Genomic DNA, 24,871 nt, shown 5'->3' with positions numbered 1-24,871 from the left:
TGTGATCAGTAATGACAGCTTGTCTCACTTTCACACATTCTCATACATGGTGCTTCAGCATCCCTCCAGCAGGCATCAACAGCTGCTTCTCGATGGGGTGTACAACAGAAATTCGTATTTAATACAGGATCAAGATCTTCTTTCTGTAAGTTTTATAGGCTAATGTGTATCGCTGTTTGAAATGTTAATTATCTCCATCAAAAAGTATTTCCATGAGTTTAAGATTATGGAATTTATTTTCTAAGTTCCACATTATTTTTTTATTAAAAGTGTGGGCAGCCAGTCTACCATACTGCATATAATCATGTCGAAATAGCATATGAAACTGGATCAGTAACAATGTAAGCTACTACTGTGTGAATAGTAATTTGTTATTACTCCATGTGCACTATGCATCTCATCCTGAAGTTCTCATCGAAATCAATTTGGAGAAAACAAATGTTGTCTGAAAGATTTTAAACCTTCGTCATTTGAAAGAAGAATCTTCGCTTATTTTTTATAAAACTTTAGTAGTCTGTTCTCCAAACTTTTGAAAACATCATCTATAAAACTTTTCTACACCACTTTAACTACTCTTCTTGACTCGTCATTATTCTATTGTTGCCAGCTTTGAATTCATCTGAGCAAGGAGGCAATGAGTTAAGGAATTCTTCATGTGTACTTCTTTGAATTTCCTCATTTCTGAAATGTGGCAACATTGTTTTGAAAAACATTTTGGAATTCCTTGTTTCATTAGAGTTAGATCTCGTTAGAGAGCTACACTTGTAACAGCATTTCTGCCAACTGTGATGTGTTATAAAATATTTTTTCTCTTTAATTTTACCTTTCACCACTAATTAATATATAGAAATATTATTTGTTTCATTAAATATAAAATCATGGGTGTAGGGAAAACATTTCAGTTTATTGTTATGTGTGTAACAGTGAATAAGGTCTCTAAACTATTTAATTCCTTTGGCAGTAAAGTTTTTGACATTATTAGAAACAAATGTTTTATTGAAAAACTGAAGTATCAAAATATAGTCTGCCAAAAGTCACGAATTTTTCTCCAGTATATCTGAGTAAATCATTAGCATTTCTTTTTCAGGAAAAATATAACCTAAACAGCATATGGTGTGAACTATTTTCAGTTTCAGAAATTGTAAATGCTGAGTTTTAAATGTATTTACTGCACACCAGAAGTTTCCATCAAATTTCACTTTTCATAGACTTACCCGTATAACTTTACAGTCATGTTGCAGTAGATACAGATTTTTCAGTTCATTAATCACAATATATTGTAAAAGAAAAGCAAACCTCAGTCTTAAAATATGTAAACATGGGGATTCATGGAAAAGCAAATGTAAAACGTGGAAAGGAGTCAACACTTCCATCTGACGATGGCCTCAGGCCCGAAACTAGTAATGGTAATATAAAATCATCTTTAATAAAAACTTATAGCTGTTTACGGTATTTTCTGCAGTGTAATTTACGGAAACGGCTGCTGTGTTCTGTAACCAGTACGGATAAAATAAGAAACAGAGAAATAGAATACCAATTTCCAATGTCTCGATAGTGTTAACAGAGTAGTTGCACTGTATCAGCTGCTGCCACAATATCCTTGACTTGCTCCAAGGTAGTTGATGACAACAGAGCTTCCTCTTCCGTAAAAACCAGCCATGGCGTCTGGGGTGAGTGTGGTTGGGGCTCACTTTATTTAGTTGAAATGAGTGCATCGTACGTGTAATTTTTTTGTATTACTTCTAATCATGTACTTTGTAATTAACTAGTTAATTTAGTATACTTATTTTTTCAGACATTGTATACTTACCCGGAGAATTTTCGAGCGTATAAAGTGTTGATAGCCGCACAATATGCTGGCAGCAATGTGAAAGTTGCTCCTGGCTTTGTTTTTGGAGAAACTAACAAGACTGAATCATTTTTAAAGAAGTTTCCACTAGGAAAGGTAATATTAATTATATATTTTCTATTAAGAAACCTCTGACTGCAAGTGAAGTACACGTGATCACTATTGCCATTGCCGGCATGTGTTGAAATTATAAGAAGTTTGTTTTTTTGTGTGAATCTCCGCTTCGTGTATTAATTTTAGATGAACTGGTTGCAACAAAGAATACTGAAATATTAATAATTCGTATTGTGAACAGTGCTGTGAGTGTGACTTACCATCACGGACGGTATTTCTTGACACGTAACAAGTGAGCCGTGAATCAACGGTATCAGATATTTAAAAGTCGTACTATTAACTGTTGGTTATAGTGAGGCATTCTTTTTTATCAGACTGTGAAAAGTAATTTCCGTGCAGTGTGTGATAAGTCACCCATTGTAAGTTCAATCACTGTTTTTTAAAATCGTTTGGATTTCCGTATTTTGGAATCTGTAGGTAGCTTAGTGGCAGCATCTTACAGTGCCGTGACTATGTTAAAATATTTGGCTTGGAAGTAACTTGTGTGTAATGAGTCTTCAAAAGTTTTGCTTCCACAACTTAACAAGTTATTTTTAATTTGGGTGATCTGTATCGAATATTGTCGTCCTCAGTTAGGGTGCAAGCTGGGAATTAGTGGTACGGCATAATTTTAGAAGTGAAGGATATAGATCCATTTATTTTGAAGTCTGTGACTTTTATGTATGGCTTGTGGATGATGTGGAAGACCTGTAACTATTTCATCCATCAGTAAAAATAGAATTGCTTTTTAATGTGGTTGAGGTATAGGATTTTATAGGGCCTGGTCAATTTTATCCCACTCCTGAGATACTAAGTCGTTTTTAAGGTGTCATCTGCTTGTGGTGTTTAAACATAAATTGTGCTGGATTGTTTGTGCATTGTGATATTGATGCAGCATATTGTGTAATTTTTCTTCACACAACCAGAAATCAATGATGATTTTGATAACTGCACGTTTTTAGTGCAGTGCAATGTTTCCATCTTGAAGTGTCACATTTTTTTTGGAGAATATGCATGTGTGATCTCCCCCCTCCTCCGTCAAATTACTAGGTTTTTTGTCATATGACTTGTGTGGTGTGCATATAGTTTTACTGAATTTGTGTCGTATTTATCATGTGAAGGCATTTGTTTTTAGATATTGTCACATGTGCTAGCATAGTAGTCCAGTCGGTGTGATTTTTAGAGGACAGTTTTGTAGAAGTTTTGTTACAGGCTTCCTGTAAGTTTAAGGCCACTGGATTCTAATTTTCAAAGTTTACAAAATTTCTCCACAGAAATGGGTCAAAGTGGGACTCCTGGCAGTTTTGCTTCTGACATGGAAATAATGATGTACAGCAAAGTTGACTTATGAAAGTAGAGGATAAAATTTACCTCAGATTAGGTCGAAATGACTTACCCCACCCCCAGACCAAACATACGACATAAGCACATGTTTAAGTTAGCATAATTTTGGGTGCCGCCACCAAACCCAATTCCTTATCCCTCAATATGCTATGTTTCTATAAATGGTAAAATGAACTGCTATGATTAGATGTTCAATTAAATAAATGTTAATGATAGTTTTGCTTTGTTTGACAATTTCTAATTACTGATATTATTTAAAGTAAGTTTCTAAGGCGCTGTTTTCATGCCCTTGTCTACATGATTTGTTTGCCGCCTGAAAATATATGTGGGTATGTTGTGACTGTGTAAGATGACTAATTTCATACCAGATAATACACAAATAATTAGGGTTGAAACCAGTGTACAGTGTTTCTTGCCATAACGAGGAAATGAGTTTTCACGGTGTGAAATAAGAAATGTGGTGTACCTTTGCAGGAAGTCCTTGTTTACCTCCTTGACGTTAACGTGGCTTCTTCTAAGTCTTGCGAATTGAAGTGGCTGACATTCTCACAACTGTATTGCATTTGATGCGAAGCTTTGAGAAGTGGTGGCCTGATTTTTTGGCAGCTATGAGAGTAGTCGTGACACCCAGTTTTTAATTTCTTTGTGTTATAGGTGGCTAAAGCATAGTGGTGGGAACCAGGTGATCCATGAATCTTTGGATTTCTATTTTTGCCCAACAGCTATTGTACCAGGTGTTAAGCTTAAAGAATATGCTGATGAGCAGTATCCTCGGTTGATAGCAGGGAAGGGAAGTTGACAGTTGTGAATCCTGATTTGATGTAGCTCCTGTATCTGAACTGGTTTACACCCCTCTGCTTACACCACCACATAAATTGAGGAATAGTTTACTACTCGCCACTTTGGTCTCCTTGTCTATGTTCAGTTCTTTAAATGTTTGTATGTTCTGTTGCAATTCAGGGTTTTTCTTTAGTGTAGTGGTGCATTTCACTTTGCTCTGATTGTAAAAAAGCAATATTATCACAGCCACTGACTGTATACAAAGCAGGTTATGCTTTCAAGTCAGGTAGCCAATTACCCGAGGAGAGTAAAACTACTGTTGGATTTTCCCTTGCCTAAGTTTCATCAATAGTATATTACTTCATTGATGGAGACATGTTAGAATGACAAAGGCACGTCTTTCCCAACAACCATGATATTTGAATGTGTGGGGGCCAAAGTGAGCATCTTCCACAGCTTGCAAGGGGACTATGCCTGCTTTGGCAAACTTGTCCATTAATGGAACTTTCCTGGCAGATTAAAACTGTGTGCCGGACCGAGACTCGAACTTGGGACCTTTGCCTTTTATGGGCAAGTGCTCTACCATTTGAGCTGCCCAAGCACGACTCGCGCCATGTCCTCACAGCTCTACTTCTGCCATTACCTCGTCTCCTACTTTCCAGACTTCACAGAAGCTCTTCTGCGAACCTTGCAGAACTAGCACTCCTGGAAGAACGGATATTGCGGAGACACGGCTTAGCCACAGCCTGGGGGACAAATCTCTTTCTTGTCCATTAATGTTGATATGAGGTGGTCCTTGATCTTCAGTTTTGAGGAAGTTTTCCTTGGTGATACATGTTAAGATTGTTTTGATTATTTTTACAGAGCTGTTTTTCTGAAATCTTCTCACTCAGTCTCCTTGGGACAGGTGTTCACTTGTCAGGGTAATCTCACACACAACAGATCTTGAATTTTACTTTGATTGAGAGAAGGAAACGTAGTTTGCACAAATGTCTGAAATTACAGTCAAGTGTGCCAAACAACTCAGTGCCACAGGTATCCCCCATCAGGAGGGGGAGGTCAATACCATATCGTGAATGTCTTACTCTTTGACCACAGGAAGCATCAACTACCAACCACTCCAATAACACAGTCACACTACTGGAGGGGGGGGGGGTGAAATTCAGCTATGGTTGTGCGTTAGGACTAGGCTAAGGATGTTGGATTGTAGGTTCTGAGATGGCACACCTCTTCAGCTTTGAAATTGCATTTCGACACACACCATATGGTTATTCTGATGAAAAAGTTACTTTGGCCTGTTTGTGGGGAAATTTTTTTTTTTTTTTTTTTTTAGTTTCACAAAGTTGACATAGCTGAAAATTGTTTCATTTCAAATAAAAGTGAAAAACCCAAGTCTTTTTTGCAAATTTTCTATTTCCAGGCCAAATTTTTGGTGGTGCTATGAGTTTGGATTCAGTACCCTCAAAAAACACAGAAATTTTGTCTAAACAACTTTCTGCTGTTTGGCCTTTCTTGAGCACAATTTGATTGGATTATACACATAGGAGCAAACTGCCTAATGGGCTTGTCACGTGATGAATACATGTGCTCTATGATGTCAAAATGTCAAATGAATACATGTGCTCTATGATGTCATAATGTCAAATTTTGCTGCAGGAAGACATTGCGAGTTCAGATAACTGTCGTCACGCAGCCAAATAATTGTCAGCATCTTATTCCCATGTCAGTTCTTAAAGCATGTTTGATATTGCATTTCAAATTTGTTTTTTGGGTATTAAATTGCCTATCCTCATCAACAAGATTATTTCATGAATTGGGGTTTTGAATTGAAGTAAGCAGATAAAATGGAACATTGATTTTAATAACTGTTCCCTTCACAAGTGCTTAATGTGCAGGGCTACTGTCAAATTGTGCACGACATCCTGTGAACAATTTGGAAGCTGTGCAATCTGGCTTGTTACTGAAAGTGTTAAGTGCATGCAGTAAGTTCAGCAGACTCTTGTTACAAGATTTTTGTGGTTACGTTAACTGTTTTTATATACTGCATCTGAATTTCATTGCCACATTTCATGTATTCTTTTTATGTGGAATGCCTACATCTCCTGTAAGTGGCACTCTGAGTCTCTTCATGTTATGCTGACAAGCCCTTTATGGCTTGTTGATTTAATGATGATGATACTGCCAAAACTGAAAATGACATTTAAGAAATCTTCATCTCTCTTCATTTTCCAAAGGACATGCAGTTAAAAAATTTTGACTGTTAGCTAACTCAGCAAAAATGAACTTGGTAGTATATCAGAAAGTAACAAGTTTTTCTGATTCCTTTAAAATTGGAGTTGATAATATACTGGTAAGTTGAACTGGCAGATAAGGATGTTGGCTTTATCCTGTTATGTGGTAAGTGAAGTCGCACATCCACTATCAGGAAGAGTACAGGATGGTGTAAGTATTTTTTGTTTCTGTTTCTGGGGAAACAAGTTGTGATAAGTTCCCTATAATGTAGCCAACGGTTACATTTAGAAGTAAGTTTGGCTGCAAACTTCAGTTAATCTGGATACTTCAAGAATGTGTATGAAAATTCATTTCATGTTATATCTGCAAAATTGCAATAAACTTCTTCAAATTGTTGGTTTACTTGTTTCATGTTAAATATTCAATAGCTTTAACAATTACATATAATTTACCTTGCAGGTTCCAGCTTTTGAATCCTCTGATGGCCACTACTTGACTGAAAGCAATGCTATTGCTTACTATGGTAAGTTATTTTATACAGTCATGTAATTAAATATTTGTGAAATGAATGGAGGCATAAATAATTGTAGTTATTAATGTAAGCTGCTATTACTAATGGCATGCCCTGAGAGAGGTTGAGCCTAGTTAAATTTTTGTGATTTTGACTGGTGAGAACTTATACCTTACAATGAATTTTATTTTAGCCTGCTATTGCCAAATAATACTGCAGCAATAAAATGAAGTTGCAAAGAAAATGTGCCATTTACAATAACAAAACACAGTGGACACTTAAAGTGTCTGCCAACAGCAAAATGTCAAATTCTTTGGGAAGAGCTCTATACAATACTTCGTAACAACAAGCTGCATTCAATGAGTGTGGTGTCATAACTTATTAAATTATGTTCGTTTGAGCTGTTGCTAACAGGCTTATGCATGTGCAAAGCTAGAATCTCATATGAGCAGTGCCTTCTCCAGTTTCTCACTACGGAAGTCTGGCAGTTAAGGTGCGTTTACACTCCCATTTGTATGGGCACATGTATGAGATACATGTATATGCGACTTTGCGACATGTATCGTGACTTGTATGAGTTGACAAGTATCAGCCTCATACATGTATGAGCGTGCGTTTACTCTGGTTGATATGTATCACTGTGTGGTAGCTTTCGACGACGATTTGGAAGATTTCACATTTTTATGTGCTGGTACACTTGCTCTTTTGGAAGATGATAGGAATAAAAGGCGGAGGAAGCGTAGATGGTGGCAGAGCGAGTTTCTCGCGAATTAACGCTAAAGGATGGCGCATATTTTAGAAATTATGTTAGGATGAGTATGGAGGATTTCCGCGGTTTATCACTTGTGGCTCCTCTTGTGTCCAAAACCAACACAAACTTTCGGGAAGCGATTCCACCAGAGGATCAGTTGGCAGTAACACCCGTTTTTTGGCTACTGGGGATTCCTCTTGAAACGAAGATTTCATTGCAAAACATTTGCATTGTCGTGCGATTGCTAATGCCAACGTCTTACACAAGATTGTCGGCATCTGTTGTCAGCATTCATGCGAGGCCGCTGGAATAATAGCAAAAAATTGATATACGTGCCAGATGCACGAGATATAAATATATCTCAGAGTATGTAATACATTCTATAATTTTTTCATGCATCTGGCACGTGTATCAATTATATATATATAAAAAACGTTTACCTTCACTTCTTGGAATAAAACTTGCACAATGGCCTCGCAAACACGAAGAATAATGTTGCATATGACACTTTTTGATGTTCTATGCAGATACATTAACATCAAAACGATAGTCGGCACCTCCAAAACTCAGCCACCAAAGAGCCTGGTACTACGCATGCGCTAATCGTCAAAATAAGCGGCAGGCGACAAGGCGACAGGAAATGATAGTACTGCGCATGCGCAAGTTCGAATGTCGCTCATACATGTCGCGTATATGGCCAAAAAGCGATATACAAAATGTATACGCGACATGTATGAGCTCGAGGGTCTGCATACAAGTTCCGTGAATTTTTGTATGAGGTTTTGTATCGCGACATGTCAAATTGACATGTCACGATACATGTGTCCCAGTGTAAACGTGCCTTTAAATGTATAAGCAGTAGCTGCCAGATTCACACATGCCCAGGGTATTCTCCATATGACCTCCATTTATGTTTCGTGATTTTGCTGTTATCTTCATTTATAGATTAAAATACATTCTCATTTATGGACGGCTAAAGTATGTTATTAGTTTCAGGTTTCTGATTGGCAAACGTGCACTAATTGCTTTGCAGAGCAGTGAGGTTATTTTTGTCTGTTTGCTAAAGAAATTTTCTGCAGAGGCAGTCAGTTCATTTGAGACGAAATACGAAATGGTTCTTCCACACTGTTTGCTACTTCATCCGTTCACTGGATTTTAAGTGCACGTTTTTGTCTTCTGGCACATACGGTGTTACGCCATAATAAAGAACTAAACATGAGACTATACAATAATGGTACTCAAAGAAAATTGGCTTCCTGTAAACCCCAGTGAAAAGCTTTAGCAGAATTTTACATATCTGCCTTCCAGGAAACACATTGTTGTTCAATTGCAAGACATGTTTGAACACTTAATCTAGTACCTCCTTTAGGCTTGGCATTGTTATTCACATCTCAGATATACAGAACACCATTCTTCAGTAAATTATGAGACTGGCAGCACGCTGTGTTTTTATCATAGTAACTCCAAACAAGGTGGGGAGTTCGTTCTGTTACATAATTTTTGCAAGAAATATGTATTCCTTCTTATTCGCTTCTTGTAGTGCTGTGTGGATGGAAACATTGGAAATGCTACATAACAGTATTGCAGAGTTTGGATAAAAAAGTCTGTTAGTCGCTACATAGCAATATGTTACAGAACTTTTGAGTTGTAGAGTCTAGTAGTGCCACAAATATTGTGCCAAGGACTGCTTTCTAATTTTGCATTCTATATCTGGGTAGGATACGATGAAAAAATTGCCATAGTAAAACAATTCCTTATGTCCTGTCCGAACATCCCACACTGCTCCACATGGTGCCCTGCTACACAAGAAATTCTAAATGGAAATGCAATGAAAGGTATATGACCAGAGCAAACACAAAGGCCCACCTCCCCTCACCAAGGGAGGCTCACTGCTCTTTGGCTGGTTCGTACTTGGCTACCACAGTGCCCCAGCCTTTGCAGCATCTTTTCCCTTCCATGCTGCATGTCTATCCTCATGCTGTTCTTTTCCCTCCCTTGGGAACATGTGTGGGGTGTTTCTTGGATTGTGTTCTGCCTTGCACTGTTTTTTATTACCCTTTTTTCACCTCCTCCTATCTTTCCTCCGCTTCAGCATTTGAGGTTTTTCTTCCTCCTCCCTGTGCACTGCTGAAGGCCAGCCCACGTGACATGTAACAGGTGAGTAACACAATTCCCAACTTAGGGTCTACAGGTAGGGTTCGCACATACCCCTGACACAGGCCAGGCCCAGAGAGGGACATTGTGTGAGCTGCTACCTTCCCAAATTGCTTATTGGTCCCTCTGTCGGGTGTTTGGAAGATGTAACATTAGGTGTGAAAATCACCTAAGGTGGGTGTGCCCCCGTCTGAAGGTGGCCCACTGTTGGAAGAAGCATGCCATTGGAGATGCTGGCGATCATGGGGATTTTCACACAGTGTGCCAATCATGTTCAGTCAATGGCTACGAAATGGAATGAGGCTGACAATTCGCTCTCTCCCGGCTGCACTAAGGTTCCTTGAGATTTCCAATGCTGAAGAGTCAGTCTGATGCAACAGTAAATCCATTTATTATTCATAAAGGTGTTGATGCAGTTACTGGCCCTGTGAAATCCTGGTCTCGTTTATGCAATGGTACTTTGCTTTGGAAGACTACTGCTTATTCTCAAGCACAACTGCTTGCATATCACTTTTGATAGTGGTTCTTCCATCAAAGATCAAAGCGGGTTATGAAGTTCTCATACTATATATATATATATATATATATATATATATATATATATATATATATATATATATATATATATATATATATAGTTATAATAGAAGGAAACATTCCACGAAGGAAAAATATACCTAAAAACAAAGATGATGTGACTTAACAAATGAAAGTGCTGGCAGGTCGACAGACACACAAACGAACACAAACATACACACAAAATTCAAGCTTTCGCAACGAACTGTTGCCTCATCAGGAAAGAGGGAAGGAGAGGGAAAGACGAAAGGATGTGGGTTTTAAGGGAGAGGGTAAGGAGTCATTCCAGTCCCGGGAGCGGAAAGACTTACCTTAGGGGGAAAAAAGGACGGGTATACACTCGCGCACGCACACACACACACACACACACACACACACATATCCATCCACACATATACAGACACAAGCAGACATATTTGAAGACAAAGAGTTTGGGCAGAGATGTCAGTCGAGGCAGAAGTGCAGAGGCAAAGATGTTGATGAATGGCAGGTGAGGTATGAGTGGCGGAAATTTGAAATTAGCGGAGATTGAGGCCTGGTGGATAACGGGATGAGAGGATATATTGAAGAGCAAGTTCCCATCTCCGGAGTTCGGATAGGTTGGTGTTAGTAGGAAGTATCCAGATAACCCGGACGGTGTAACACTGCGCCAAGATGTGCTGGTCGTGCACCAAGGCATGTTTAGCCACAGGGTGATCCTCATTACCAACAAACACTGTCTGCCTGTGTCCATTCATGCGAATGGACAGTTTGTTGCTGGTCATTCCCACATAGAATGCATCACAGTGTAGGCAGGTCAGTTGGTAGATCACGTAGGTGCTTTCACACGTAGCTCTGCCTTTGATTGTGTACACCTTCCGGGTTACAGGACTGGAGTAGGTAGTGGTGGGAGGGTGCATGGGGCAGGTTTTACACCGGGGGCGGTTACAAGGGTAGGAGCCAGAGGGTAGGGAAGGTGGTTTGGGGATTTCATAGGGATGAACTAAGAGGTTACGAAGGTTAGGTGGACGGCGGAAAGACACTCTTCCACCTAACCTTCATAACCTCTTAGTTCATCCCTATGAAATCCCCAACCCACCTTCCCTACCCTCTGGCTCCTACCCTTGTAACCGCCCCCGGTGTAAAACCTGCCCCATGCACCCTCCCACCACTACCTACTCCAGTCCTGTAACCCGGAAGGTGTACGCAATCAAAGGCAGAGCTACGTGTGAAAGCACCTACGTGATCTACCAACTGACCTGCCTACACTGTGATGCATTCTATGTGGGAATGACCAGCAACAAACTGTCCATTCGCATGAATGGACACAGGCAGACAGTGTTTGTTGGTAATGAGGATCACCCTGTGGCTAAACATGCCTTGGTGCACGACCAGCACATCTTGGCGCAGTGTTACACCGTCCGGGTTATCTGGATACTTCCTACTAACACCAACCTATCCGAACTCCGGAGATGGGAACTTGCTCTTCAATATATCCTCTCTTCCCGTTATCCACCAGGCCTCAATCTCCGCTAATTTCAAATTTCCGCCACTCATACCTCACCTGCCATTCATCAACATCTTTGCCTCTGCACTTCTGCCTCGACTGACATCTCTGCCCAAACTCTTTGTCTTCAAATATGTCTGCTTGTGTCTGTATATGTGTGGATGGATATGTGTGTGTGTGTGTGTGTGTGTGCGCGAGTGTATACCCGTCCTTTTTTCCCCCTAAGGTAAGTCTTTCCGCTCCCGGGACTGGAATGACTCCTTACCCTCTCCCTTAAAACCCACATCCTTTCGTCTTTCCCTCTCCTTCCCTCTTTCCTGATGAGGCAACAGTTTGTTGCGAAAGCTTGAATTTTGTGTGTATGTTTGTGTTCGTTTGTGTGTCTGTCGACCTGCCAGCACTTTCATTTGGTAAGTCACATCATCTTTGTTTTTATATATATATATATATATATATATATATATATATATATATATATATATATATATATATATATATATATATATATATATATATATATATATATATATATAGCTAGCTACCAGTGTCATTGTTACAACCACATTCGAGAGTGTTGTCAACACCCAGCCTGACGCAGGAATACTCACTAGGACGATTGTCCACTTCCACCTCCCTGCTGCACCAACTGCAATGGTGACCATGTCGCTTCTCCTACGATTCTCATGTATCTTGGTGAGTGGGCTGATCAGGAGTTGCTTGCTAGTCAGAAACCGTGGTATACCATCTGGTATCCACGTAACTGTTCTTGCCACCTCTTGCTCCATGGAGGACATGGCCACACAGACATGCAACCTCAAATTCAGCTCCCGAGGTTGTGAAATTGCCCAGTGTCATGATAGCGTCCTCATCGCCTTCAGCTTTGTAACATGCCGCTAAACTTTCGCCTCATAGGGTGGAGTAACCAGCTACGCAACCGACGGGCCAGAAAGAATAGAAGGAATACTCTCGGGAAGACTTCCTATGTCCCTCTAGCCAAAACACATCTCTCTTCCTCTGTTATGCGGACAGACTCAAAGAAGTCAAAGGCAGTTTTCTCCTTTGCCAACTAGACGTTCTTCTTAGACAGTATTGTCACGTGACACCCCCTCGCCCTGCAGGCCTTGTTGCCAGTGTGCACTGCCAACTGTTTTGTTGCACTGAACTTCGCAGGCCAACAGAAGGATAATGCCAATGCTTCTGTAGGCCTGAAGGAGCAGGATCCTTCTGCCTCTGCCCTGTAGCAACAAGTCTTCAGCACTTGGCAGTCACCAAACTCACACATCTTCATTTTTTCATCATCATGACTCTCCTCCAATGGAAAATTCGTTGTCTTTGATCCAACAAAGAGATTTATGGCTACTTTTAGCATCACAGCGTTAACTTATTCTGTCTCCAGGAAACAAAATTGTGTGCTCATGGCAGCTTTGAGCTTTTGCATTTCTTACTGGTTCGCTTTGACTCCCCTCTCCCTGAGGTCGGCATTCCGTGTCGTGGGGAGTCATGCTGGTCATACTGTATGATGTTCGTAGTCAACCCATCACCCTGACTACCCACCTTCAAGCTGTTGCAATACTACTTTTCCCCATGACCTTTTCCTTCTGTACCTTTTACATCCCTCCAACATTGAGGTGTCACCAGGGCAGACTTTCTCCACCTTATTGGGCAACTATCTCACCCCTTTCTGCTGCTTGGTGACTGTGTACCATCTGCTTTGGGATTCTTCCAGAGCCTGTCTGAGAGGTGCCCTCTTGACAGACCTTCTTAATCACCTTAACCTCTTTTGTCTCAAGACAAGAGCTACCCATGTTCTTTTCAGCCTCCACACCTATTCCCATTTGGAACTATTGTTCTGCCCTGCCCAGCTTGCCCTTCGTCTCTAGTGGTCCTTTCTTGCTGACACATACTCGAGTGACACATTTCCCATGTGCTATCTGTTTGCTGACACCTACTCCACATATGTGCACACTCAAGTGGCAGCTCACTAAGGCCGACAGGAGGCTTTACTCCTCCCTGGCGACTTTCGACAAACATTTCCCCAGTTGTGATGACCTGGTGGAATATCTTACAAATGTTATCCTTTACTGTTTCAGAACATACCTTTCCTAGCACCTCCTCTTTACTATGCTTTGTTCCAGTCCCTTGGTGGACTGAGACATGCTGCGATGCAATTCGCACACAGAGACATGCGCTCCACATTTTTAACAGTCATCTTACAATGGAAAACTGCAATTCATTATAAACAGTTGCATGCACAGTGTCGCCGCGTTCTTCAGCATAGCAAAGAAGCTAGCTGGATTTCATTCACTATTTCTCTTAACAGTTCCACTCCATTTTCCATCGTGTCGGCCAACCTCCAACAGCTGTCTGGGACAAAGATCAGTTTCCAGCCTGACAGTAGCAGACAATGTCATCGTGGACCCTATTGCTATCTCCAACACCTTGGACCCCCAGTTTGCAGAGATTTCGAGCTACCTTCCACTACAACCCTGATTTCCTCCATCGGAAACTTGCAGAGGGACTCAGAAACCCTTCTCTTCAAACCGTGAGTGCTATAATGCTGCCTTTACTATGAGAGAGCTAGATCATGCTCTCACTTCATCCCAATCCTCCGCTCCTGGGCCAGGCAACATTCATTCAGATGTTGCAGATCCTTTCTCTAGCAGGCAAGAACTTTTTGCTCAACATGTACAACCACATCTGGGCAGAGGGCACATTCCCCAGATGCTGGTGTGAAGCCATTATCACACCCATACCTAAGCCCACTAAGGATAAACACCTTCCTTCCAGCTACTGCCCCATTTCTCTCACTAGCTGTATTTGCAAGGTAATTGAATATATGATTCATGCCCTGCTGGTATGGTGGCTCGAGTATCACAGTTCACTAACCACTGCACAGTTTGGCATTCAAGCACAGCGTTCTGCAGTTGACCATCTTGTCACTTTGTCCACCAGCGCCGTGGTCTTCTGCAAAAATCCCAGGCTGGCCGTGCTCGTAAACTTGGCGAAAGGCTACAGCACCTGTTAGAGGACTGGTATCTTTCGTACTCCCTACGTGTTGGGATTCTGTGGCTGCCTGCCCTGTTTCCTTGAGAAATTTTTAAGGGGCAGTTTTCAAGGTACGTATGGTTTCTGCCTTGTCGGATACCTTTCTTCTAGAAAAAAGTGTGCCTCAACATTCCATCCTGAATGTCCTCTTTGCTGTCTCCATTAACCCTATTGTGGCCTGTCTCTGGCTCCCTTTCCATTGACAATTTTGCCATCTGTTGCAGTTCTCCATGGCCTTTCGAGTGGCATCATCAGCGATATCTCGATCGCCTACACTCATGGAGCATTGACATGGCCTTCGTTTTTGCAATGACAAAACAGTGTGTGTGAATTTCTGGCGTCGCAATTGCTTTCTTCAGCTGTTTTCACATCTTGGGCGTGTTGCTCTTCCATTCGTTGAAACTATGAAATTCCTGGGGCTCACGCTCGATAGCAGACTTTCTGGGTCCTCCCAAGTGTCTCACCCAGCAGCCGGCTGTATGTGGTCCCTCAATACCCTACATGTTTCAAGTGGTACTTCCTTGGGAGCAGATCAAACCCCCTCCTTTTGCAATGGCCCCTTGCCCATTCAACACTAGACTATGGGTGTTTTGTTCGTGCATCTGCATGCCCGTCCCTCTCACACCATCTTAATACTATCCACCGTTGTGACATTCGTTTGGCCACTGGTGCCTTTTAGATTAGCCCAGTTGAATCTGTATGCAGAAGTTATTGAACTACTGATGTCCACCTCCATGACTTTCTCCTGAGCAGATAGGCAAGCCGTTTGCCTGCTATGCGTTGCCACCCATCCTATGCCTCCTTTGATGACTCCTTTTATACCAGTATGGGGCGCATGCCTATTGTTACCTCCTGGAGTTCACTTTTGGCTCTGGTTCTGACAGCTTAACTTCACGCTACCTGCAACTTTCCCTGTGGGTGTGAACCCTTCACCATCTTGGCTTCATGTGGCGGCCCATGTTCACCTTGGCCGTCATTCGCTTCCTAAGGACACTACTCCAGCCAGGCTGTGTGGCCTTCAATTTCACAACCTTCGCACAGACTTTCGCAATAGTACCTTTGTGTACACTGACACCCCGACTGTGGTGTCGGGTGTACCTTCGTCATTGGTGCTGACATTTTTGGGTATCAGCTTCCAGAACATCGCTCAGTATTTACGACAGAGTTCTTCGCCCTGTATCAGGCCACCCAGTACATCCAGTGACGCAGAATTTTCAATTGCATTATCTGCTCACTATCTCGGTGCCCTTAAAAGCTTGTGTGTTTGCACACTGTCCACCCATTAGTGCATCGGGTCCAGGAAAGCTGTCACTTGCTCACTCTTGACAGAGCCACTCTGATTTTTATGTGGGTTCCTGGTCATGTCACTCTGATTTTTATGTGGGTTCCTGGTCATGTCACTCTGACAGGAAATGTAGCCACTGATGCTGCTGCCAAGCCTGCAGTCCTCATACTTCAGCCTGCTGGTTCTTATATTCCCTCAGATCTGTGTTGCCATTTATTAGCAGGTGGGTTCACTTTGGCATCACCAGTGGTCTGTTCCTCTTATCATGGGAGTAAATTCCAGGCTAGTAACTATCTCTGAGGCTTGAACGGCGAATGACCTCTTCTTCGCCCTCTCGCCACAAGATCATTTTGACTAGGTTGCGTATTGGTTACTGTCTCTTTAGCTGTTGCCATTTGTTCAGTGGTGCTCCATCACTTTCTGTACATTGCGCCCAACTTTAACTGTTCTCCTTTTCCTGACAGAATGCCATTTCTTTAATTGCTTATGATCCCATTTATGTTTGTCATCCGAGTTACTATCAGTTTTAGTGAATGATGCACTGGCTGTCGACCATGTTTTACTTTTTATCTGTGGTAGCAATATGGTGAAGGACATTTAGTTTTTAGTTCTGGACCTCTGTTTTTCTATGGTGTGTTTAATAAACCTTTCTCCACATCCCAGTCTTTAGCTGTCTTCTTATTTTGATTGTGAGTGATGTGGAGTTGTTTTTAACTCCTCTGTCTTCGTGTTCTACAGTTTCGACAAGGGCACATATTACCCTAGTTGTTGTGCCCTAAAACAAAACCTAGCAAGGGCTTTGTATGTTGTCATACCTGCAAATGCACAGTAACACCTGTTTCCTGGTGCTCTCTGGCAAGTGCTGTAATGGACCTATTTCTAACAGGTGGGAAAATATTGTAATTAGTGGTTTGAGGAGCACTCGTTTCAAAACAAATACTTTTACACAAGATGAATTGTTATGTGTGAGTGAAAGACAAATTTCTTAAATCGTTGAGTGTTTGGCTCAGTCCATCTTTAATGAGTGCGATATTGAGGTTACTGAAGTGGTGTGTACATTGTAAGGCTGGTGTCTTCTGCACTTACAGAAAATACTTTGCAGTGGCTTTGATTTGGTTTCTCTGTATAGCACATGCAGTAGTTGCCCTACTGCAAGGCTTGGGTGAACGTTGTATAGGGTCACTGGTTGTGTATCTGATTCCCAGTGCACAATATTCAAGGTATGCTGTCACTACCAGTTGTCTTGCATATGTTCTCATATGTAGACACTAGACTTATGAAGTGGTCATCACCAGACTTGGGCAAAATGAGTTTGGCATGTGCTGTGAAGCACTCGCAGCACACAGAATTTTGAGAATGTCATGGAGTGTATACATCTTGCTACTGAATGTTTCACCACCACCACCACCTGTGTTGTTAAATACACACTACTCAAGTATACCTTTTTAGTTTTTTGAGGTTAGGATATGTTTCACCTTCTCTGGGCCCTGCCACATGCATCTACATGTTTATGGAGCAGACATGTATATTTAAAATTCTGTTTCTGGATGCAACAAACATACTGTTGCTAGTTTGAGAAAAACTATAGTTAGAATATTTGACTCAACCTTTTCGAGTAAGGCGAAGTGAACTGTTACTGGTTCATTTCGTAAGTAGAAAAGGAAGAGAAATAGACAACAACCACCCTGCATGCCTTGTGCTAAGCAGAACTAAGGCTGTCTCACAAACTTGAAAATGTCAAGACAATGACATGCCAGGGAAATTTAATCAAACCTTTGTTTGCAGACAATAGGGGTTAAGCAGAAGCCATTGCCAGTTGTATACAAAAACATTTGTTGAAAATCAGAGGTCATAAATAGCATTTGACTTCTGACTCTGCCCATTAACTTATGACCATTAACATTCCTTAGGTCCACTAAATTATTTGTTCAGTTTCATATTACCATTACACTACTTAAACAATGTCAAGTCCAAGTTAGAATATTGACAATATTATGGAAAAGGAAATACTGCTACTCACCATAAAGCTGAAACATTGAGTTGCAGACAGGCATGAGGAAGTGTGTAATGTATGAGCTTTCTGCACACTTTACACACAAGCAACCATACATCACACAAACTGCTACCTCAGCCTGATCTTTTCATAATATTGTTCATATTACACTATTTAGAAAGTAAATGGAACAATTCTGTGTCCAGGAAAAATACTTGTTTCAGTTTTCATGCAGTTTCTTCACTCTTATAAATTATCAAAAATCTCATTTGTTTGTACATATGTCCTGTGCAGAGTGTGTGTGTGTGTGTGTGTGTGTGTGTGTGTGTGTGTGTGTGTGTGTACAGAATGTAAGCTTGTAATTGTTTTTGGTGGGATAAATGTTCAGAGATCAGTGGATACCACTCTTTCTTGTAAAATGAAATGAACTGTTCATATTAATTTGTGCACAGAAGGGATGGCAAGCAGCCTGCAGGCCATGTGCTAAACAGAACTAGGCTGTCCACCAGTCTTGCAAATGCTGATTGGGGAAGATAAGGGAAATAAATTAAAACTCTTGTTGGTATTGAGTCACAAACACCCTTCTAAAATATTTTAGCTTTTGGACAAAATCTTGCTTAATAAAAAAGTTGTGTGAGGGTTGTGCTTGTATGAATGTGTGTTTTTTCTACTTCAGAATGTCTGAAAGCTAAAATATTTTAGCAATGCTTGCCTGGGACTCAGTTTTTAGCAGTCTTTTTCATTGTGCTTGTCTGTTTCTCGGTGCCTTGTCTGATAAACAAGAATCTATCCTTTTCATATTTTTATTCATTCCTGGGCTTTTCTTTGCTTGTTTTTGGGAATACTGAAAGGAAGAAACTAGTAAATTTGACCCCTTACATCCAGCAGGTGTGTGAGACATTGCAAGCTAAAGAAGGCGACCATTGTAGGAATTGAGTGCTCTATACCAGAAGATACTTAATGTCTGTCAATATGAAATGTGCAATTTTTCCAATAACTGACTGCATAGAATAACTTTGTTGTGAATCGTTACATATGAAATGTTGGGGCCAACTGCAGACTTCTTCATGGTATGTTTGTTTAGTTCCATGTCTCCTTTCTCAAAGGCAGCTGCACATTGTTGTGTAAGCTGTAACTCAGAAAGGTAGAAAAAAGTTACACATTTTGCATTGTTTATTTGATTAATAGATCAACAATTTTCAAGTGTACTACATTTGTGTAAGTTACCCATTGTCTTTTAGATAGCTGTATAATGTTTCACTGTCAATGGCATAGAATGAGGGTGTCACATTGAGATACTTTGTATTGTCATTCAGTGGAATGTCACTTTCGTTATGGAATATTTGACCCTGTGTGTAATGATGTGTCCTAAATCCCTCAAACAAAAAACAATGCCCAATAGTTGTAAGAAAGCACATGGTACACTTGTGTGTGAGTAGGGTAGCAAGTGATTCACATCAGTACTTCACAAGTCATCATAAGGTGCATGGCAGTGTCTACCATTCACTATGCTAACATCCATTCATTATAAAATCTTAGAATATATTCTGAACTTGAACATAATGAGGTATCTTGAAAAGAATAACCCCTCCACATTGACAAGCATGGTTTCCAATAACATTGATCACGTGTAACGCAATTCATTTTTTCTCACACGTCTTGTTGGAAACAGTGGATGAAGACAGGTAGATGCTGTATTTCTTTACTTTCAAAAAGCCTTGAACCCAGTACCACACATGCTTATAATTAAAAGTAGTCATATGGGGCATCTAACAAAATTTGTGACTGGATTGAGGATTTCTTGGTAGGGAGGACACTGCATGTTATCTTGGAGTCAAGATGTAGAAATAAATTCAGATTATTCCCAGGGAAGGGTTTTGGGATATTTGCTGTTCATTTTTTTATAACTGACATTGCTGATGCATTAATGGTAACCTCACACCTGTTTGCAGATGATGCAGTTGTCTGTAATGAAGGTACTATCTAAAACAGATACAGAAATATTCAATGGGGTATGGATTAGATTTCAAAGTAGTGCAAAGATTGTCGGTTTCCTTTAGATGTTCATAAATGTAAAATCTTGCATTCAACAAAATGAAAATATGTATAACTTATGAATACAAAACAGCTTGTAATTTGAATAAGTTATTTCTCACAAATATCTGGTTGTAAGAAATTTTAAGGGTGTAGAATGGAACAATCGCATCGGCTTAGCATAGATAAAACAAGTTGCAAAATTTTGTTCATTGTTAAAAGTGCAGTGATTTATATAAAGGAGATTATGTACAAAGCCCTTGTGCAACTCATCATAGACTCTTTCTCAAGTGTGTTGAGTCCATGCCAGATAGGAATCAGATACTATTGAATGTACACAACTTTGTTTGACCTATGGTTGAGTGACATGTAGATGCTGAATTGACAGAACTGGCAGGAGCTTGAAGATAGATGCAAGCTATCCTGAAAAAGCATTGTAAGTGTCAAGAACCAGCTTTAAATGATTTGCACAAATTACTTCACATTGCATCTGTTGGGTGGAAAGCACAAGCTGGGGCCAATCATAGCCTGTACAAGGCAGAGCAGTGTTTCTGTCTGTGCTCTGTATACAAATAGAATGGGAAGAAGCTCTAATAAATTCTATAGTGGGATATACCCTCTACAGTACACTTCAGTGGTTTGCAAATTGTGGATGTAAATATTAATAAAACGTGTAGTTATCCATGTTTGTTATTACCCTTTTGAAAATTAACAACAGTGTTCATTTCTTGGAACACACAGCTAAATAAGTCTCGTATGTTTTTCGGAATATCACTTAATGTAACTGTTGGAAACTAGTAGAACACTTGTGCACTAGCTTTGCTGGGCCAAAATAATGTTATGCGATATTATTGTAGGTTTGGCCGAGTAAGATTGCTTGGATAGAGAGGGTAACTTTGTGTCTAATTGAAGTGTATATTTGATTAGTTGGGTGTACTGAATGGGTTGGTAATTCCACACTCAATTTTTGGGATTAAGAGCTGGGGCAGTCTCAAGTACAATTTTCAACCTTACCCCCCCCCCCACACACACACACACACACACACACACACACACACACACACACACACACACACACACACCAGTGCCTTTTTTAAAAGCAGCGTGTCCTCCTCGTAACTGTCAGGATTGAACAGCAGCTGAGCTGCTTTTTAAATCCTCAGTTACCCATCACACATCATCAAAGAAGTGGTGTCAATCATAGTTGTCTAACCTGTATATTGTCAATTCAACTTTTCACTTTAAATTAATTGTACATTAAAATTCATTTCATAACCAGGAAATGAACAAAAGAGCAGACCTAAGATTGAGTCTCACATTTGGCTTAGCAAGGGAAAGAGAGCATGAAAAACTTCACATCTGTTACTATTTGGGGGATACGAAATGCAATGGAGTTGAGGGACCAAATTTTCTATTTTCAGAAAGTCTTCAAACTATTAACACCAATTACTTTACTCTAAATGCTTACAACCAAGCTGTTCATTTTATTCTCTGGGGAGGTATGAGAAACCATATTTTGAAAATGAAATAAACACTGATAATGATTGCGTGTGTTGTATATTTCTACATGTATTGCAGTTGCTTCTATGAATTTGTTTTCTAGACGAACCAAGTCATTTTTTCTGAAAAATTTAAAATGTTAATCCAACCTTTTCTTGTATAACAGAATGAATGTTCAGTTTCATTTTGTAAACAGAAAAGGAAGAGAAAGGGACAACATCCACCCTGCAGGCCTTGTGCTAAGCAGAACTAAGGTTGTCTGACATTATTGCAGGTCTTGGTCAAATAGGACTGGTTAGCAGGGAAATGGTACAAGAAATTAAAAATGTCATTTTGCATACTAAAGTGTTGTACAGTGTTTCTTGTGTATTTAACACCTCTTTGTAGCTGTCTCATTAACTGTAGCATCACAACCACGTATTCAGTCAGTACTATCAACAGGGCATATTTTGACCACAAAAAAATTAAGAGAAAAATTTCATTTTTAACATGCTTTTTAAATATTCACGTAGGTGATGTAGGGTCCAGAACCTGAAAATATTGACACTGACATGCACTGTCAAGTCATATCTACTACTATTGCTAAGGTTTTTGGATTAAGTTTTAATGCAAAAAATTCGAAAAATTGTAGAATGTGGTAGAAGAATTATTGAAAACAAATTTGTGAGGTTACACATTTTCAGAGTAGTTCATTATAATAGACTGGAAATGACACCAGTGGTTAAGGGGACATGCCCCTGAACGGGCTGCATTTTTACATTATCTTCACGCTCATAGTGCAACAGATCTATAAATGAGGTAGCTCAAAATTCTTACACACAATTACGGTCATTAGTCAAAGCATTTCCCAAGAAATCATTGAGGTGATAATTATATTTTGGTACTGACAACAATATAATAGTATTTTTTTAAAAGGAACACTATCTCAGTGTGGTACCATTTACTTTGGAACCACTGACTGCACAACTTGGAAAAAGGGTACAGACAACATTCACATAAGTGTTTTATGCCTCCAGTTTCCTTCCCTGGTGCTGATCTGTAAAGATAAGTAATTTATTTTACTAAAACAAGAATATTTAATTTCAGGAAATAGTAGGCAAGGGAGGTAGAAGAGGTCAGTCTAAATATCTGTACCAATTTTTGTGCATTTAACTTCAGTCATGTAGGAGAAAAGTGTACCTGAATCATGAAAATTAAAGTTTTTGGTAAATCACAAAAGATAATTTACAGATTCATTAACTTACCTCTGTGCTCATTTAAACATTCCAGCTGCAGACTCCAGTTGACCTCCTGTTTCTTTACCCTTGACTCATTGGTACCAGCTTCTGTAGCTGTCTCTGCTTTGGTTACCTGCTGCTTATTAATAGAAGTTAGAGCTGAAGCCATATTTCTTCCTGTCTGGATGTTCAAATTCTTCATAACAGTGATCCTTGAAATTGCATCATTGAATGTTGTTATTGCATCCATTACACCAATCCTCGGCACTGTCAGCCCAACAAATACAGTTTTGGGTATTATCTCCCATAGACAGCTGTTGAAGCTTTCATTTGCATTCTGAGAGAGACCTTGCATACATTTCCTTAGATTTTTATTTGCCAGACCATATATATAATTGTTTCAGTTACAGGAAGTGGTAAGGAATGCTTACGGGTATACCGTATGCCTGTAGCATTGCCCAACTAGTACTTGCACCACTAATCTTCCCCTTTTGGACACCAACCGTGCTGTGTAGTATCATCTGTTTACACTATGAAACCATGTTGCCCAAACAGCTCGTCTCGTGTTCTCCGAATCTCCTACATCTCTCCTTAGTCCATAATTTTGAGTCAAAGAATCAATTTCACATTTTTGTAAAATGACCTGGACCAACTATGTGTTTTCTGTCCAACAGTTTTTTCCACTGAAGTCTACATAATTTTCTCAGCCAAGCTCCCATTTTTTGTAAGTGCCCAACACATTCAAGCTTTCCTATCAGTGTCCCCTTATGGTCTGTCATTAACAATAGTAGTGTGTCCTTTACAGTCCCCATACCCTAGGTAGCCTACATACCTCACACCACAACTGACGTCTGATCTTCTAAAAATGTTTGTAACTCCTTTCATTTCCATGTTTCCACTTGGGCCATCAAAGTTCTTTACACAACCCTGGCAGTGCTTTGTTAATTCATAATCTAGTATCTTACCAGTTTCGATAAATTTGGCAGTTTAACCCCATTCAGAGAAGTATGACCTCTCTTCTGCCAAGATCCATCAAATGCTGCTACAGTGTCTGTAATCTCAGATGAGGCTATGGCTGCTTCTGCTGCTCTTCTCATTGTTCACTTGCACCACATAAACCATTATGTATTAATTTATTATATCTGTCATACCTCAGTGGAGGTGGAGGCAAATCCATCACTGCACAAAAAGTCCGGGCAGCTCTCCTACCCCTTCCAATACATCACATTGCATAAGCAAGCGAAATATTTAAACTGTAATGTAGACTATCAGTTGCTGGTGATATCATAGTATCACTGGATCTTACATGAGTCACAGCCGACCACCAACAGAATTGAAAGACCTTTCCTTGCTGAAATGTCCACAGAAATGTCAATACTATCTTCAAAATTGCACTACATACATTTCACAGCACGCTTCAAAAGTCTTGTTATTGCTGCTGACAATACTACTAGGCTTGTTCTTATTACATTCAGAAAGTGAGTTTACATCAAGAAGCACTGCCTTTAGGCACAGTTTCTGCGGACGACTTTCTAAGCAACTGATGTGTATTATTCAGCTGTTTGGAACTGGTTGCTGCAAAACTTTCATTTGGGGCTAAAAAATTTTACTCTCGGCATTTGTAGTAGAGGAAACACACAGAAACAAAACAATAACTACAAAACCACACGTTTATGAAATTCCGAAATCATATATTCTCAGATCTTTGTTTACATTCAAACCATAGCCTTCCAGACGTGCATGTACTTTGGTTCCTGGAGTCAGTGCCTTCTAGAATAAACCTGTGTTAACAATCTGTAATTACAGAAAAAATTAACAAAAAATAATGCATCATGTACTCTGACGCACTTCAAGCTGACAGATGGGCGTGGCCCCTGTGCGTCATTACTTTCAACCTAAGTTTAGGTCAAATAGAAAATGACAATGCCCATAAACTAAACATTTTTTAAATCGGCATGAAATGCTCTTTCCTATAGACAAAGATTTTTCAAATTTTTTGTCAGTCTCATGAGCATGTCCTC

The 24,871-nt window shown here is 40.0% G+C and overlaps 1 protein-coding gene across 1 annotated transcript in view; it reads left to right on the top strand.

The window, feature by feature from the left end:
- Positions 1-1,581: 1,581 nt before the first annotated feature.
- The window catches only part of LOC126106773 (elongation factor 1-gamma), a 64,380-nt gene continuing 41,090 nt past the window's right edge, over positions 1,582-24,871 (top strand). Inside the window, exons 1-3 of the mRNA XM_049913150.1 lie at positions 1,582-1,670; positions 1,796-1,945; positions 6,758-6,821. Of these exons, the coding sequence (XP_049769107.1) occupies positions 1,659-1,670; positions 1,796-1,945; positions 6,758-6,821 (226 nt within the window). The 5' untranslated portion in view covers positions 1,582-1,658. The remainder of the gene's footprint in view (positions 1,671-1,795; positions 1,946-6,757; positions 6,822-24,871) is intronic.

The sequence above is a fragment of the Schistocerca cancellata genome, chromosome 10, assembly GCF_023864275.1.
Source record: "Schistocerca cancellata isolate TAMUIC-IGC-003103 chromosome 10, iqSchCanc2.1, whole genome shotgun sequence".
Taxonomy (NCBI): domain Eukaryota; kingdom Metazoa; phylum Arthropoda; class Insecta; order Orthoptera; family Acrididae; genus Schistocerca; species Schistocerca cancellata.
Note: the sequence above shows the minus strand (reverse complement) of the source record. Positions and strands in the feature narration are given on the sequence as shown.